The sequence below is a fragment of the Equus caballus genome, chromosome 21 (assembly GCF_041296265.1).
Source record: "Equus caballus isolate H_3958 breed thoroughbred chromosome 21, TB-T2T, whole genome shotgun sequence".
NCBI lineage: Eukaryota > Metazoa > Chordata > Mammalia > Perissodactyla > Equidae > Equus > Equus caballus.
The window spans coordinates 33437474-33453926 of NC_091704.1; the positions used below are offsets into that span (position 1 = coordinate 33437474).

The 16453-nt window shown below is 43.8% G+C and overlaps 1 protein-coding gene and 1 long non-coding RNA gene across 5 annotated transcripts in view; one reads left to right on the forward strand and one right to left on the reverse strand.

Annotated features, from left to right (window-relative positions):
• Positions 1-201: 201 nt before the first annotated feature.
• Positions 202-7562, reverse strand: FST (follistatin). 4 transcript variants are annotated; one of them, XM_023625236.2, is made up of 6 exons: positions 6294-7562; positions 4224-4415; positions 3576-3794; positions 3055-3279; positions 2120-2347; positions 202-1393 (listed from the first exon to the last, which is right to left on the reverse strand). In XM_023625236.2, exons 1-6 carry the CDS (start codon positions 6376-6378, stop codon positions 1311-1313), a joined length of 1032 nt encoding a protein of 343 aa, XP_023481004.1. In that variant the 5' UTR covers positions 6379-7562; the 3' UTR covers positions 202-1310. The 4 variants fall into 4 exon arrangements, with proteins under 4 accessions (XP_023481004.1, XP_070101921.1, XP_023481007.1 ...); XM_070245820.1 differs by having other exon boundaries at positions 202-1657; XM_023625239.2 differs by having other exon boundaries at positions 202-1657; positions 2120-2350.
• Positions 7563-11859: 4297 nt separating this feature from the next.
• The window catches only part of LOC138919951 (uncharacterized), a 34069-nt gene continuing 29475 nt past the window's right edge, over positions 11860-16453 (forward strand). Inside the window, exon 1 of the long non-coding RNA XR_011430549.1 lies at positions 11860-12111. This is a non-coding gene — a long non-coding RNA (uncharacterized lncRNA). The remainder of the gene's footprint in view (positions 12112-16453) is intronic.

The window sequence follows — 16453 nt, forward strand, 5'->3', positions numbered from 1 at the left end:
ACTCCTACAAAGGGGTCGCTGGACCTCAGATCCTTTATCTTTCGAACTCCACTGAGGTAATCTGTAATTTACCTTGCTTTGGAGCTTCTACTGTCCTGGCCACCAATTTCACTGATAACTCTATTTCTCAGCAAATGTATCACATACATTTTTACTCAAAAGCCCAAACGATTTTTTTTACATCATCAGCAATTGAGACCATTGGCTTTTTAAAATTTTTTTATTTTTTCACTCATCATTTATTTACAAATACACATTATAACTTTTATATACATTGCACATTTACATGGTAGAAAAGTACAAAACTATATATTTAAATGAATTTATATTTAACTTGCCATGTTTGAAAATATAAAATTGCATCAGAAAAAAGTATTATGAAAAGCAAGAAACTTGAACTGATAAAGCTTTGATATAACTTTTAGTGACACACTGGTTGAAAAAGAACTGATTTAAAAGGTACAGCAGACTAGCTTAAAGGAAACACCTAATGAAAGGCTGAAAGTGTAGCATTCTGCTCCCTTCAGTCTCCCGACACCCATATCACTCAATCTCTTTGGATCTGTAACATCTTGAAGGTACGTTACTAGAATTCTAACATTGCTATCACCCCCTCTCTCACAGAAGTCTTTGTCACGACATGAGAACTGAAATAGGAGTTTCCCCCAAGATGTATTCTCTGTACCTTCTATTTAAGTCAGAGTTATAATGCCTTTTGGTCAGTCAAGATTCCTTGTAAACAAAACCCGAGGGATCATGTATGTACAGAACAGGCAGCAGAGAATCCAATAAATAAACATGACAGAAACTGACATGCAAGTTTGTTAAAGTGGAAAAGAGTCTAACAACAGTGAAATGAAGGGAGACAGATGAGTGAGTCAATAGTAAGGAATGGACTTAAATGGTTTACAAGGAAAAAAAAAAGCTTTTACTTTACAAGCAAGAGACCTCACAATAAATAACAACTGCTCTTCCTTTCACGAATAAATTTCTTCAAAAACAAGGTGTACAGTCAACCAGACATTTTATGTATAAATTATAAAACATGACACAGTATAAATAAATGTCTACAATTCTCAACTATGGGCCTCATCCAGTAGACCTCACAATGACCGCCTCTCCGGGTCCAATGAGTAACAAGGTGGCCTGGGAGACAGCTTTAGGACAAAGGTCCTTTATGTATACTTTTCCCCCCAAATAAATAAGCATACACTTATTTACAGTATGGACAATATATTTTTTCTTTTCTTTCCTGTTTTTTTTTTTTTTCTGCCCAAAGGCTATATCAACACTGAACATGGGCGGAGGGTTTACCACTCTAGAATGGAAGATATAGGAAAGCTGTAGTCCTGGTCTTCATCTTCCTCCTCTTCCTCGGTGTCTTCCGAAATGGCTAGATGGGGGAATACAGGGGAGCTGTTGTTTAAATATGGACCACAACAGCGCAGAAGCAGCTCAGTGTATGTTTTCAAAGCCCTCTGATACAGCCATATTACAGCGTTGCATTTTTATGTGACTTGCAGTGAGATGCTCTTTTTTGGGCATCTGCTGTTATGCGATAAGTTTAAAAAAATTTTTTTAAAAAAACATAATCTATGAAGTCAAAAACTGCAGAAAGTTCTGAAGAATCAATGGCTCAGGTTTTACGGGCAGATTCCTGAAATTAGATAAAAAGCGCTCTTGTGTTCTAGGTATAACTGCTTTGGGTCCTTAATTCAGTTAGTAGAGGCAACTGCGAAAGCAGCAGCCCGTGTGTGATATGATACAGCTGTCTTTGAAAAAGAAAAAAAAAAACTTTTGAAGCAGTTAGTTTAGAGTCAAGTGTTAATAAAGCAAACAGCAAAGCACGCTACTAAAGCAAAAGAATTAGGGGCAAATGACTGGAAACAAGTTTGTAGAGGCAACCCCGTTGATGACCACTGGACAAATCCTAAAAGGCAGGAAACATTCCATGGAATTTTCCTGGGGATCACTGAACTGCTGGTGAAATTGAGCGGCTACCTAACTTAAAACCGAAAGGAGCTTACATGGGGAGGTTTTTGTGCTCTTTACATCTCCATTCCCTAGGGCTTGCCTGGGAAAGCCTTCAAATTGCAGCAAGGTTAAAAATCGAACTTACAGTTGCAAGATCCGGAATGCTTTACTTCCAGCAGCACACCTGAGGAGCAGGCAGCTTCCTTCATGGCACACTCGCTGGCGTAAGTGGCATTGTCACTGGCACAGACAGGCTCCTCAGACTTACTGTCAGGGCACAGCTCATCACAGAGGGAACACCGGCCTCTGCCAACCTTGAAATCCCATAAACATTTTTTTCCACCAGTGCACTGGATATCTTCACAGGACTTTGCTTCTAGGATATAATACACCTGTGATGAGTAAATCAATTTCCCCTTTTCCCCCTTTCTCTAGTCCCCTATCAATAAATATAAACATATAACTTATATGTTATTACTCAATAGTGGGCATAATAGAGATATTACACAAAAATGCTTGATAATAAAACTGAAACTCAAACACACACACACACAAACACATACACACACACACATAAACCCCCAGTTTCCTACATACCATATTAGGGCATGAAAATAGTATTTTTTTGGAACAGGATTTCACAGTATCCTTGAGTTACATATGTGTTTGATTATTTCCCACAAGAGAGATCTTTTAAAAAAGAAAGAATTCCATCAGTTATCAGAATCTGATAACAGATTTTAGGAACTGTTAAGTAATTATTTCTTGCTTCCAGCAAGTCTGGCACTTAAAAAAATGTGTAAAATTGAGTGAGTTCTAAGTTTCTAAGACAGAAAATTGCTTCCTGTTTCTTGCTGGCATTTCAATATATATGCCAAAGCTTCCGGAAGACAATGGTTTCCTTGAGGAATGCTGCGGTCACGACAGTTTACCCAAACTGGAGAGTATTTCTCCCTTTGGTGAAACCATGCCTTTGGGGAGGTTTTGGGCTTATTTATTGGTTAACCTCACAGTTTTAATACTAGAACTAGCCTTTTCGATCCTGTTTTCTGTTTTCTTTCCTCAATCCAGAATACCTACTGATACACTTTCCCTCATAGGCTAATCCAATCGATCTGCCCAGCAGGCAGGTAGCCTTTCTCAGGTGACAGGCACTGGAGTAGGTCACTCCATCATTCCCACAGAGATACTGTTCAGAGGAGGTGGGCTCTGGGCAAATCCGGTTACATGTCACACAGTAGGCATTATTTGTCTGGTCCACCACGCACGTGGAGCTGCCTGGACAGTTAACATCCCGGCAGGTCTCTGAAACAAAGAGGGAAACACACATTAATAGGCACCTTCTGGTCCTTAAGGACTAAGCATTTGATATTATGAAGGAAATCATAAAACGGAAGCATCCAGCTTTCAGAAAGCACATGGGAAGCCCTGTGGTTTTCAAGAGAAAAATCTCTGCCTCTAGGTTGGTGCGTTCAGTGTTCTTAAGGAGTCTTCAGCAGTTAGAAAAAGCTTCCTTTACTTGGTATCATTATCCCCTAGGGGGTCTTCCAGCGGGGCTACCTAAGGCAGAAAGCAGGAGGAGGCGGTCGGGGAGGACATACTTTTACATTTGCCCTGGTACTGGACCTCCAGTTCTGGCTGCTCTTTACATCTGGCCTTGAGGAGCGCACATTCGTTGCGGTAGGTTTTCCCGTCCAGCCCACAGACTGGGCCTTTCCAGGTGATATTGGAACAATCTGGGGCACAGACGCAGCGGGGCTTATTCTTCTTGTTCATTCGGCATTTTTTCCCGGGTCCACAGTCCACGTTGTCGCACGTTTCTACGAGTTGGAAAGAGACACGGATTAAAACCAGGGCCAGGCAGTAAGCAGGTCAGCCAGGAGGTCTGCGGGCGCTTTGCGCAAACATGCAGCCATGAGTTGGTGCCGGAGGGGCCCAGGCTCTCTCTTAGAACTTTGAGGAGGGGTACAGCGGGCTGCGCCCCATACCCAAATCTCTCTCAAAGAGCGCAGGTGGGCTGGCTTCACCATCAGACTTGGCTAAGAAGTCCTGGAACCTATGCCGACCTCGTTTTGCCTGTAGCGTGTAGCAGGCAAGATTCAACCCGGATGGCTTACCAGGGCTGAGGGAAGACAGGAGGAACCCACGAACAAAGCTCTCCTAGTCCCAAACCCCAGCTGGGCAATGGGGAAGCTGAGAGTACGACGCCCTCTACTGAGGGCCTGCAAACTGGGGAGGAAGAGTCCTACCTTTACAGGGGATGCAGTTGGGGGCGCCCCCGTTGAAAATCATCCACTTGAAGAGCGTGTTATCATTGACGTCCTCCTCGGTCCACGAGGTGCTCAGGCGGCCGGTGCTGCAGCACTCCTCCTTGCTCAGTTCTGTCTTGTACAGGACCTGGCAGCGGCCGTTCTTCGCTTGGCGGAGCCAGCAATTCCCAGCTGCGAGGGGACAGGGGTAGGGAGGTGGGTGAGTAAGCGCGGGGCAGGGGGAGGGAGGTATCCGCGTGCAAGGTTCGGAGACCGGGGGGGGGGGGGGGGGGGGGGTGGGGGGGGTGGGGGGATGGGGAGGGAGTGAGGGTGGAGAAGAGACAGACGGGAGAGAAAAGCAGAAAATAAATCCAAGGGGTGAAGGGGTGGGGAAGGAGACGGCGAAAAAGCCCAGATTGAAGAGGTGGGAGGTGGGCGAGGGGGAGGGAGGGCGAGAGCTAGAAGGCAGAGCGCCCCAGCCATATCAATGTCAGTTACCAGTGACCCAGACACAACACGTGCAGCTTGCATTGACTTTTACTAGACTGTTTACTTTTATTCGTCCCATTTCATAACCTGCAGCGACTCGAACAGCAGATTAAAGAACCTGACAAAAACAGGATGCGACGGATGTTTTTACATGTTGGTTTCATGTAGGCGGTACGGGAATTATTTGTGACAGGGGTTAAGAAAGTAGGAGAACTTGAGAGAGAAAGAGAAAGAGAAAAAGAGAGCGCGAGACAGAGACAGACACACACACACACACACACAGAGGAACAGATCAGGCAAAAGGCACTTGTGAAAAATGAAAGCAAAAAAGCAACCGGGCCCTGCCCGGAACTGCCCCGCGCGGCCTCGACCTCGAGGCGCAGCCCGCCCGACGGGCCCGTTTTGCAATCCGCCAGACCCAGAGGACGCCCGCGGCCACCGCGATCTTTCGAAATCTCCAAGGGCTGCTTTCCCCGGCGCCCACGTCCCCGGCACCCAAGGCGGGCAACTCAGAGTGGTGCGGTGCAGACGGCGAGGGGCAGTGCCCAGGGGCACGGTTTACAACACAATTAAAATGTTAACGCTAAAGCAAGGAAAGTTACATGTCTGTCTCAAGAAAAGCGTAGGGGAAAAAGAAAGGGGGGGCCCTTCCTACCATTTCACGGTAACAGACACCTATCTCACACCTACCAAGAAATCTTTGTAAGTAATTTTTCCTCCTTCCCCCTTTTGAACGTTCGGGTTTTGGCCAGGAAGACTTCTCGTAAATTATCTATATAACTTTAACAATGATTGGACCGCAAGCTGCTATTATTATTTAAAAAGAATTCTACCGAAAGACTAATAGAAATAAATCTAATTTTAAAAAACAAAGTTTAGAAATTTGCTTTGAATGCACCTCAGAATTTAAATCGGTTGTGGGTTTCTCACTGTTCGACAGAAAGTTAACAGTCAGAGGGAAAAAACTGTAAACTACTCAAAACACTCTGGAGTAATAATTTGGTGGGGTTTTTTTTTTAGGGGTTGGGGGAAGGGGGTTGGAAGAAACATCCACTAAGCAGTAAGCTACTTCCCCCTAAAATTTTCAGCACCCACATTTCCAAGTTTGGGCAAAGTTTCTGAAATCACGTCCCCCAGCCATCAAAGAAATTTCAGTATCCCTCCCGCCCCCCAGTCATTTTTAAAAGTATCCAAAAGATGTGGGAGGGAGAGAGGTTAGATTGCAAACGAGTCGACAGAAATCTCCAGGCTACTGATGCTTGTCCCCTTTTTCAGAGCCAAACGGGGGAGATAACATCTAAACTCATTATGTCCAGAACTTGGAGCATCTATCTAATCCTAACTAATGAGAGAGACTCCAGCTCACTCCCTTTCCTTTCAGGATAACCGCGCTCCAAAACTCGGCTCCCAGTCCTAGAGTGTCACTGCCTTCAGCTTTCCCACTTCTCTCCATCCCAGAGTCGCTAAGTTGGTCCAACATCTTCCGAGAGCAGCGGTGCTCAGAGCAGACCAAGTGGAGACGACAGAAAAGTACAAACCCCTGCCCAAGCCGAGCCTCCCAGCGCATCCCCCCTCGCTTACCCTGGGCGCTGCGGTCCTCCATGAACTGGCAGAGCAGCAGCAGCAGGAGGCAAAGCCCGCCGGGCTGGTGCCTGGGACGGACCATCCTGGGGGCAGGCGCGGGGCGAGGAGCGCGGCGGCGCGGGGAGCGGGCGCGGCGGCGGGTGGCTCTGGCGAGCGGCGCGCGTCGCAGAGGCGAGCGGCTGAGGGCGCAGCGATCCCGGCGCAGCCCCGCGCTCGCCGCCGGCCGCCCGCGCGATTCAATGGACGTCAGAAGCCGGGCGCAGCCGCGCTTTAAATCTAGACGGGGGTCTCCGCGGTTTGCGGTGGGCGGTCTCCCAGTGTGTGGGGCAGTGGGAGGGCGGCAGCGAGCGAGGGTGTGCGCGTCTCCTTGGGGGTGGGGAGCTTTTAAAAGTTCAGTGTGAATCAGGTGACATTTCCCACCTTCTAGAAACCCTTCCCAATTATCTGTTGGAGGTGCCCGAAATCAAAGCGGCAGGAGGGGAATCGCCGAGTTCTTATTTGCGTAGGAGCGAGAGGGAGGGGGAAGGCGACCGGGGCGGGGGATGGGGGCGACGCTTCGGGGGTGGGGAGTGGGGAAGAACACCCACTTCAAGTCCTGCACGCCGCCGCTCGCAAGCAGCGCCGGCGCGCCCGGGGTGGCGTGTGTGTGTGTGTGTGTGTGTGAGTGTGTGTGTGTGCGCGCTCGCGCGCGCGCGCGGGGGGGCACTGGAGGAGGAGGCGGCGGCGGCGGCTGCGGCGGCGGCAGGCGGAGCGGGGGGAACCCGGGCGTGTGTCTCCGCACCGCGGCTCCTCCGCTCCAGAAAGACTTTGCAGACGCCCAGAGAGCCCCCAGTTGCCGAGATCTCCAGCTCGCGGTGGGCTCGGCGCGCGCCGGCCCCGCCGCTTCGCCGGGTCGCGCTGCCGCTGCAGGCCCCCGCAGCCTGCGCGCGGGCCCCGGCGAGGTTTTGTGTCTGGGTCTGTGCGCGCCTTACTTTGCGGCCATCCCCGGCCCAAGTTGTGGTTGAGAACCCCGGCCCCAACCCCTTCCACCCTGGCTGGGCCGAGCCGAGACGCGGCCCTGGGTTTCGACGAGTCCGAAGCAGACAAAAATGTTTAACACCTCGGCCCGGCGCCCCCCCGTCGCAGTCTCGCCCTCTCCCTTTCTCTTCTCCCCTTTCACTTCGCCGCGTCTGCAGTCGGAGCCCCGAGCGGGGGCGCCGACGTAGGCGGTCTGCCCCCCTTCCCCGCCCCGAGACTCCCCAGTTTCTATCCTGTGTGTCTCCGTCTGTCTCTCCCAGTCTCCTTCTCAGCCTCTCTCTCTCTCCTCTCTCTCTCTCTTCGCGGAATAAAAAAGATTGCAACATCGATAATGAACTTCTGTAGCCTCAGTTTATTAAGCACAGTGGCTGGCATTCTTCGCTGAAAGTTGGCGGGTCTCTCATTTATAACATTTTTGGCACCGCTGAATGAAACTGAGGAGGCGATATTTCCTTTTATATAAAACGATTACTTCACGGAAAATGCTATATTGTTTATTCCAAAGCTGCCTTTTTAATTTCTATTCTTTTCGCTTCTGGAGCCCGCAGGACAACAGACAGCGAAGTATGCAGACAAAATTCTTGGACATTCGCAGGTCACTGGGATTTGTTCTCCTACGGATTTCAAATCCGCCCCTCTTCGCCCCCCCCCCCCCCAGCCTACCCCCGCCAGACCGCCCCCCCAACTCCTCCTCTCTCCTTCCCACTCCATCTTCCACCACCCCCCTCCTACCCCCTCCACAACTGCAAATAACTCAGTGATAACAGATTTTTTTCCACCAACTGCAGGAGATAGTGCTAATCTTTTAATAAAAGATCCCATTACAATGGGATCTGTCTGGACAGACTATAATAGATCCCGAAATACAGCCGTGCTAATATTAGAAGACAGTTGTTTGGGTGCCTCTCAGACGGGCCCAAGCCCCCCTTTGAAAGTGGGCATGAATCACAAAGCCCGCGGCCGCCGCACCTGCACCGCGCGCATTCGGTGCAGCAGGCTGGTAAAAACGGGTGACCTCGCCGCTGCTTTTCGCTTTATAATTACCGTCCTGAGGACGGGAGGGGAGGGGCGCTGGCGGCCCGAGTCTGGCTTTTTGCTCACTTCAGACGGCTCTGGGGGCTCCACATACTTCTTAATCTTTCCAGATTTATTCTTTCTCTGTCTCAGTCTTCCGTCTTCTCTCTTTCCCTCCCGTGTGCCCACCCCTTCTCTTTTCTCTTTCCTTCCCTCTCCCCCGACTCTGCTCTTACTCTCCCCCCCTTCTCCCTCCCTTCTTTCTTTTCCCGTCTTCCTTTCTCTCTTCCCTCCGATGCAGCGGTAATGTAGAGTTGTTTAGTGCCCTCTAATGGCAGACGACATTAACAATTAATAGCAAACTGTCCCCTTTGCAGGAGCCGCCACTCAATGGCAGAGTTCCAAAGTTGAATTTATTTCTTCTTCATTCAGGAGATGGATATAGTGCTTAGACAGGGCTGGAGGGAAAGTCTGTTTTGTCCCCTTCAAGTCTTTTTTTCCCAGGGAAAACTTAGTTCAAGGAAAGAGAAAAGCTATTGATTGTTGTTACTTGATTTTCTTTTTGGTACAAATTTGTCTTTGAATAGCAGCAAGAGACACAGCTTCTGTTTTAGCTAGGTTTATCAAACCATGGGTTTGAAAATAAATATTCTAAATAAAAGATCTGAGATGGTAGATGGTTGGATCTCAGATCAGTTGCACCAATAGCCATTATAAAATTTAAAGACCCAAACATAATTATGTGATTTTATATTTGCCTGGTGTTTCAATACAGTTATTGGTCCTGAATCTGCTGTAGCCTCTGGAAGCTGGAAAATGTAACTGTAATTAAGTGTTCCACCCTAGGACCATACAAAACATTTAAATTTTACTCATGCCAGGTCGTGTATGAAGTCATCTTGCCTAGAGGAATGTAGGGTCACACTTTAACCCATAGTTTATTTTCTCAATAATCTTGGGAAGATTGTTTTAAAGATAATAATTTCCTCATATTTTATAACTTTATAGCATTGAACATAGTGCTGTAACTTGCATGTTCATATTAGATTTAACTCGTTCATTTACATGTGCACATATAACATGTCGATATATGTGCTGATATAATATGTTGATATAAAAAGAGCATACAGATACTCACAATATGACTTTTTTTGGGGAGAGGGAGGATCTATGTGACTAAATGAAAATTAGAATAGAGGCAATTTTGGGAGGTTAATCAAAAAAATATTTATCTGGATGTTTGAGCAAAAGTATTTGGTTTATTCAGACATTTTAACTTATGTATATAGAAACAACTGGTATCATAAAAACTTTCTAAATTCGTTTACTCCAAGGTGTGTCTACCCAATTCCAGTATGATGGGTAAAAAATAAAAATTCTGGTTTTATTTTATTTTTTGTTTACATAATGCCAAATACGCAGACCGGTCTTTTGACTAAATCGATTTCATTGACTAGTTGCTTTGGCATCATGTAATTGTCTAGGCTAGGCCAAAGCAGGCACAGTAGCTCTCATTGTAAAAAATGCCACCACTCATAGGAATGCTCCAGTATCGGAGGCAGACCCAATACAGGGTTGCTTCTTGCCCTAGAGAGGGTGGCCCTGTGGGTCAGGGTTGAGGTCACTGACAAACACACTGTGGAAAACACAAGTGCTGTGTTGCTTTTGCCCTTGTGAATAAGCAGTTTGGTGTTTGCTTAACGATACAAGCTCATCCTGTTTTTCAGCTGCACCTTGGATAGTATTGATCTGTTTGGGAGACTGTCTGCTCCGAATCGGCACAGATCAGTCATCACGTCTCTTGTTGGCCTGGGGTTATTTTCTGGCCAATCAGAGGAAATGAGACACAGGTCAATACTGGTTCCCTCTGGGCCTCCTGTGGTATCAGCAAGAGATCCATCCAATTTCTGTGGTATGAAATGGTATCACACCTGTTAAGTGACATCACAGAAAAACAGCTGCTATTTCTTTTACTGTTTTATCTCTGTAAATGTTAAATATTGGGTTTGTAGATGTCTAAATGTCAAGGGGACATTTTAAAATAAAAATGCCTTCTTTCATTTTTGTTGTCTGCCTCCAAGTTTGACTTCTTATTTTTTCCCTTTCTGCTCTGCCAAAAAAGTAAATGTAAATTATGAGAAACACAATAGGACCACTTTGTAACTGACTTTCTGGGCAGCACACAAAAACACTGCTGTTCTCTGATTGTTTTTATGTCAGCTTCTAAAGCTATCTTCCTTCTGAAGTTTATAAATTTAAAATATTAGAGTTTAGCAAATAATTCAACCTAGCTCCTGAGATAGCTGTTTGAAATGATATGAAATTGTTGTTTGAGACCAGAACCGACCTGGTTCCATTTCAGTCCCTAACAAGAGATTATGGAGGGGGTGGGATGAGGTGATGGATGGAAAATTTGAAAGTCATGAACTGAGTAGATTTTACTTTTTGCCTAAAAATTAAATGTCAACTTTTTTGAACTTAGATGTTTTCAAAATGAATATTAAGATTTCAAATGTGAATAATCAATCTTGATTAAACAACAGAATTTAAGCACTTGAGAAGTAGGCTGAATGATTTTAAAATCAGATTTTGTTCTTCCAGGTACAAAAACAGTTACTGCGTCATGGTCTGGGGTTGTGCAATTTCGTAGGCTAGAATGAGGATTTGAAGTGGGTGGGGGGTAATAGTTCTGTATTGGCTGAATTGTTGCAGAACTAAAAAGTTAAGAAATGTGAGTACATAAAAGCAATGTTTATCCAAGATGTCCAAACCACCAGTTGATTAAGCAAAAAGTCATTAGAATATATGTTTTTTATATAGTACTCAGAAAACAATTAATGGATCACTTGAACTTTCCTCTTTTCATTGTTGCTTTGATGTTATGTAGCGTCAGTCAATCATTTTGTAGGGTCGGTCATCATTTTGATACTACTTGTTTCTGTGTAACATTCTTATTGCCTTATTTTCCCTTCCAATTTTAGAAATATTTTGGGTTTCCATTTCCAGAAGTCATCTAAGATATGTGGCACATAGTCACTTAAACTAGCCATATCAGCATATTCAAGTTTAACATAATTAAATCATTAAAATAAACCTTAGTAAAGAATTCAAATTATGCCTCAGGATAGGAATGTTATGTTGGATTAATAGAAACTTCTAAATAGTTTACTGTATTTTAGGTCACATTGACAATGCAAATAATGCATATATTTGGATAGCCAGTCCTGGTGGTCTAGTGGTTAAGATTCAGGCGCTTTCACTGCCATGGCCAGGGTTCTTTTATGGGTCAGAGGGAACTATACTACCCATCTGTGGGTTTTTACTGGTATTTCAAATACCAGCAGAATCACCCATGATGGACAGGTTTCAGTGCAGCTTCCAGACTGAGACAGACTAAGAAGAAGGACCTGGCCACTCACCTATCTGAAAAAAATGGCCATGAAAACCCCATGAATAGCAGTGGAGCATTGTTTGTTGTAGTGCCGGAAGGTGAGAGGATGGCGCAAAAAGACCGGGCAGGGTTCTGCTCTTCTGTACACAGGGTCACTAGGAGTCTGAATCGACTCCAGGGCACTAACGACAACAAAAGTATATTTGGATATGACTGAAAGTGTCAGTGTGTGACCTTTAGCACTTTTAACCCTGATTCCATTTACACTGTCTACTGCACGGAAAGTGTGAGGAGAGCAAATCGTTATTTGCTGTTCTGTTTCCTGACTTTATCGTTGAAACAATATGTCAATCAAAGTAAGAGGTACCTTCTTAGATTATTCATCGACTGAAGGTGAGTTGGTATGCTGTAGTTACTCTTGTATATTTTGTTTTCTGTTACCGCATTCTAGCTTTCCATAGAGTAGCAGTGGTTTGAACATTTAATAATTAGTTCTTTTCTAAGTGCTTCCTGTTTAGTATTGCAATCAATAGTTGATACAATTGCTGTTTGATCGTCTGTGTTGTCATCTGCATTTTTTTATTTGACATGAGTCTTGTCTCATTTCTGATATCTAATTTGCCCAAAAAGTGAAATATTATGTTTATCATAGGTCCAAATTTCACAAGCCAATTAGACATGACTTTAGACATCCTATTGTATCCTCTATAGATTTTTTATTTAGTAATCTTTCCTTATAGGGGAATTCATTCCAAATTCATTTTGCATTCTTTTTGCCTTTGCACTTTGTCAAAACTGAGATGGACTTATAAGTTTGGATCTATTTCTGGGTTCTCTGGTCTGTTCCATTGGTTTATATTTGATCCTATGCCAGTATCACATTATCTTTATTACTGTGACTTTATAGTAAGTAATAAAGTAAAGTACTGTAATTTCTCCAGCTTTGTTTATTTTCAAGGTTGCTTTGGATATTATAGTTGCATTTCCATATGAATTTTAGAATCTACTTTTTGAATTCTACAAAAAAAGTTTGATGGGATTATGAATGGGGTAGATAAATTTGAAGAGAATTGAAATTTTAACAATACTGAGTCTTCAAAACCATGAACATGGTATATCTTTCCATTTACTTAGGTTCTCTTTAATTTTTCTCAACTATAGTTTGTAGGTCCATTTTGTATTTTGCCTGCCATTGAAAAACATGCTGAAATAGGATAATAAATGCAGTTTTCAATTCTTTATCTCAAAGGAACTCAATGGGTTATAAAGATTTCCTGGTGCAGGCTTATACTTGTCTTCATACTTCCTAAGGCTGATTGTCTATAGTCAGTCAAAAAGAATGTATTGAGCACAATTTCCAGGAGGGGTGTGCTAACTCATCAAAATCTCTTACACATATTTTTTTGGTGTTTCTCTTAGACTGCAGTCACTCTTTGAAATGAATAATTTCTGTCACCATAAGATTTACACTCAGTAAGTGTTAAAAATAATTTGTTAGTGTTTTGTGGAATATAGTTTCTTCATTTTATTGTGAATAGATTCCTACTCAAAACAATCCATCATCATGCCTAAGTTTTGAGAAGTGGGAATATGCAGTTCCCCTTGTGCCAACATTTGGGTGGCAGTTACTTTCTGCCCTTATTCTTTATTGGAGAGTTATGGCATCTTTTCATTTGTCGTTGCTCTCCCTGATTCATTCATCCTCCCCATAATTTCCTTTCTTCTTATATTTCAGTTTCCATCCGCTAGAAAGATTAGTACCATAACGTAAAATTGTACCTTTTGAAGCATGTATTGGCTTATTTTTTTTCATGTAAATGCTACATTCAAAAGTAAACGATACTTTGTATTGTTTATCCAACAGTACTATTAAATATTTAACAATGGGTTGAGGTCAAATGGTGATGACACAACATGTGGAAATACAGGACAGATGATGCATTAAGTGTTGAAATAAATTATTTCAACACATGGCGAGCTTGTTATTCTTTGGACTAGAATAACAGTATATATATTATGAAGACTGGTAGATGAATGACTTAGAGGCAGTCTTGGTCAATGTGTGCTTAATTTCCAATAGTCACTCTTTAGCAATATAAAATTGTTAGTATATATAGGAGGCTCATGGATTTGGTTTTCCAATATATTAGATAAATGATTCTTCTGAACTGGTCTCAGTGTGATTTCCTTGCAGGAAGGATATAAAAATCATCAACAGGAACAATGTGTTAATGGCTCACATGTTGGGCAGATGGAAACATAGTGTAGAAGAACCATTTAGTTGAGATCATTTTGACCCCAAGACTTCTAATCTTTGCTTTAGCAGAAAACATTGCTTTGGCCAGCCAGATGACACAGCCATCACACTGTAAACATTTTCATTTTTGCCAGAGCACCAGATTTGCTGAAGAAACCTTTAGGCAATGATTCCTAACTTTTTCTTATTCACAGTCCCTCTGAGAAGCTATTGAAAAATATGAGCCACCTTCCCAGAATAGTGAACAATCACATACACACCTATACAAAATTTTGCATTCATTTTTAAGGAGCTCATGAACATTTTGAAATCCATGCAGGGATCCTCTATGGTTCTGTAGACCCCAGATTAAGACCCCTGATTTGAAAACTCCAGCTGTTAGATGAGCTGGTTGTTCTGCCAGTACACACCAATCAGTCTACTTGGTTTTCAAGAAGCCTTCAGACCCGAGTCAGGGTGTCCTCCTTGGAATAACTCCATATATTAGAGTATCTTACAAAATTAATCAGTGTCATAATTACAGCAATTGTCTTGAGAGAATTCAGAAGAAACACATACACACACACACACACACACACACACACACACACACATCCCAACATGCATCCATCTATTATTTTGTTTTTTAATAGTAGCTACCATGTATTGGAGTACCTGTTTCCTGCCAGGCACATGAAATGTATCATCTCCATTTTATTATCTGCCTTTCCAGATAGGTATTATTATCACTGTTTCCTAGATCCCACTACAAAACATAGGACAAAACTGAGCTAGGAAAAATTTATAGCCCAGCATTTAGGAAGGGGTCGTACTTTAGGCTTTTCAAGGAGTAATGAGCAAAAGAAACAGCTCTGTAATTACTACTGTATTCTAAATAACTTAACATACTTTTACTTATTTATTTGTTGGTTTTTTGCTGGGTAAGTTTAGCCCTGAGCTAACATCTGTGCCAATCTTCCTCCACTTTATATGTGGGTCACCACCACAGGATGGCTGACGAGTAGTGTAAGTCCATGCCAGGGTCCCAACCCATGAACTGGAGCTGCTGAAACGAAGCATGCCAAACTTAACCACCATGCCATGGGGCTGACCCTTAAAATACTTTTATAGATAATGTTTTTCTTTTTTTTCTTAAGATTTGCACCTGAGCTAACTGTTGCCAATCTTCTTTTTTTTTTTTCCCTCCCCAAATCCCCCCAGCACATAGTTGAGTATTTTTAGTTGTGGGTCCTCCTAATTGTGGCATGTGGGACGCTGCCTCAATGTGGCTTGATGAGTGGTGCCATGTCTGTGCCCAGGATCCAAACTGGTGAAACCCTGGGCCATGGAAGCGGAGTGTGCGAACTTAACCACTCGGCCACAGGGCTGGCCTCTAATGTTTTCCTAATACTCATAAAATCTTCAGTTAAGGCACACAAAATATGCTAGCACAAATAGCCCATAGTCTTTCTGTGGCATAGTTTTCAACATAATTTCAACAAATGTTTATTAAACATCTTATTATATTCTCCAGACTCTGATGGGGATGGAGAAGCAAACAAGGCAAATCTAGTTGCAGCTTTCTTGGAACTTTTGGGATAACAGAGAAGGCAGGTATTAAATAAGTATGTACAATAAATTGTGATGAGGATGGCCGGGGAAGGTCTTCCTAATAAAGTGACGTTTATCTCAGACCTTACGTTTGAGGAGGAGTTAGCTGGCAGGAGGTGGTGCTTGGGAGAGATGGTGGAAGATTATTCATGAAGCCCAGTGGGCAAGAGAGGAATCATATGAGGAACCAAAAGAAGTTTGGTAATGATCAAAGCACATATGTTGAGAGAAAGAGTGGAAATTGAGATGAGAGAAGCTGATGGTGCAGATTATATAAGTTCTTGTAAAAACCTTGGGTTCACTGGTATTCCAGAGGAAATCCATGGGAATATTCTACGTAGGGGGTGTCATGAGCCATTTTTCACTTAGAAATGCTCTCTCAGCTTGAACTGTGGAGATAGATTTGGAAGGTACTAGCACAGTTGAAAGGCCAACTTTTGGAATGCCATGCCAGTATCAAAACTATATCGGGGGTGACAATTGGGCTGAAGAGAAGGATAGGTTCAAGAGATGATTAAGAGGTAGAATTGATAAGTTCTGTTGATTGATTGGATGTGGGGGATGAGGGAAAGGGAGGAAACAAGGATAACCCCTGGGTTTTTGGTATGAATGAGTGAGTGGTGGTATCGTTTCTTGAGATAGATAGTAATGAAGGAGGGGCAGGTTTCTGTTTGGAACTTCTGTTTAAGGAGTCTGTGGGATTCAAGAAATTTTGAATGTCCTGGGGCCGGCCCCGTGGCTGAGTGGTTAAGTTCGCACACTCCGCTTCGACGGCCCAGCGTTTCGCTGATTCAGATCCTGGGTGCTGACATGGCACCGCTCGTCAGGCCATGCTGAGGCAGCATCCCACATGCCACAACTAGAAGACCCACAACTAAAATATACAAC

What these genes read in the sequence shown, in the direction of transcription:
- FST (NM_001081811.2), bottom strand. Translation starts at nt 6,378, where the DNA reads ATGGTCCGTCCCAGGCACCAGCCCGGCGGGCTTTGCCTCCTGCTGCTG. An exon ending in CAACTGCATCCCCTGTAAAG is followed by an intron (nt 3,795 to 4,223) that starts GTAGGACTCTTC and finishes TCCAACTCGTAG; the next exon opens with AAACGTGCGACAACGTGGAC. An exon ending in CTATGAGGGAAAGTGTATCA is followed by an intron (nt 2,351 to 3,054) that starts GTAGGTATTCTG and finishes ATTATATCCTAG; the next exon opens with AAGCAAAGTCCTGTGAAGAT.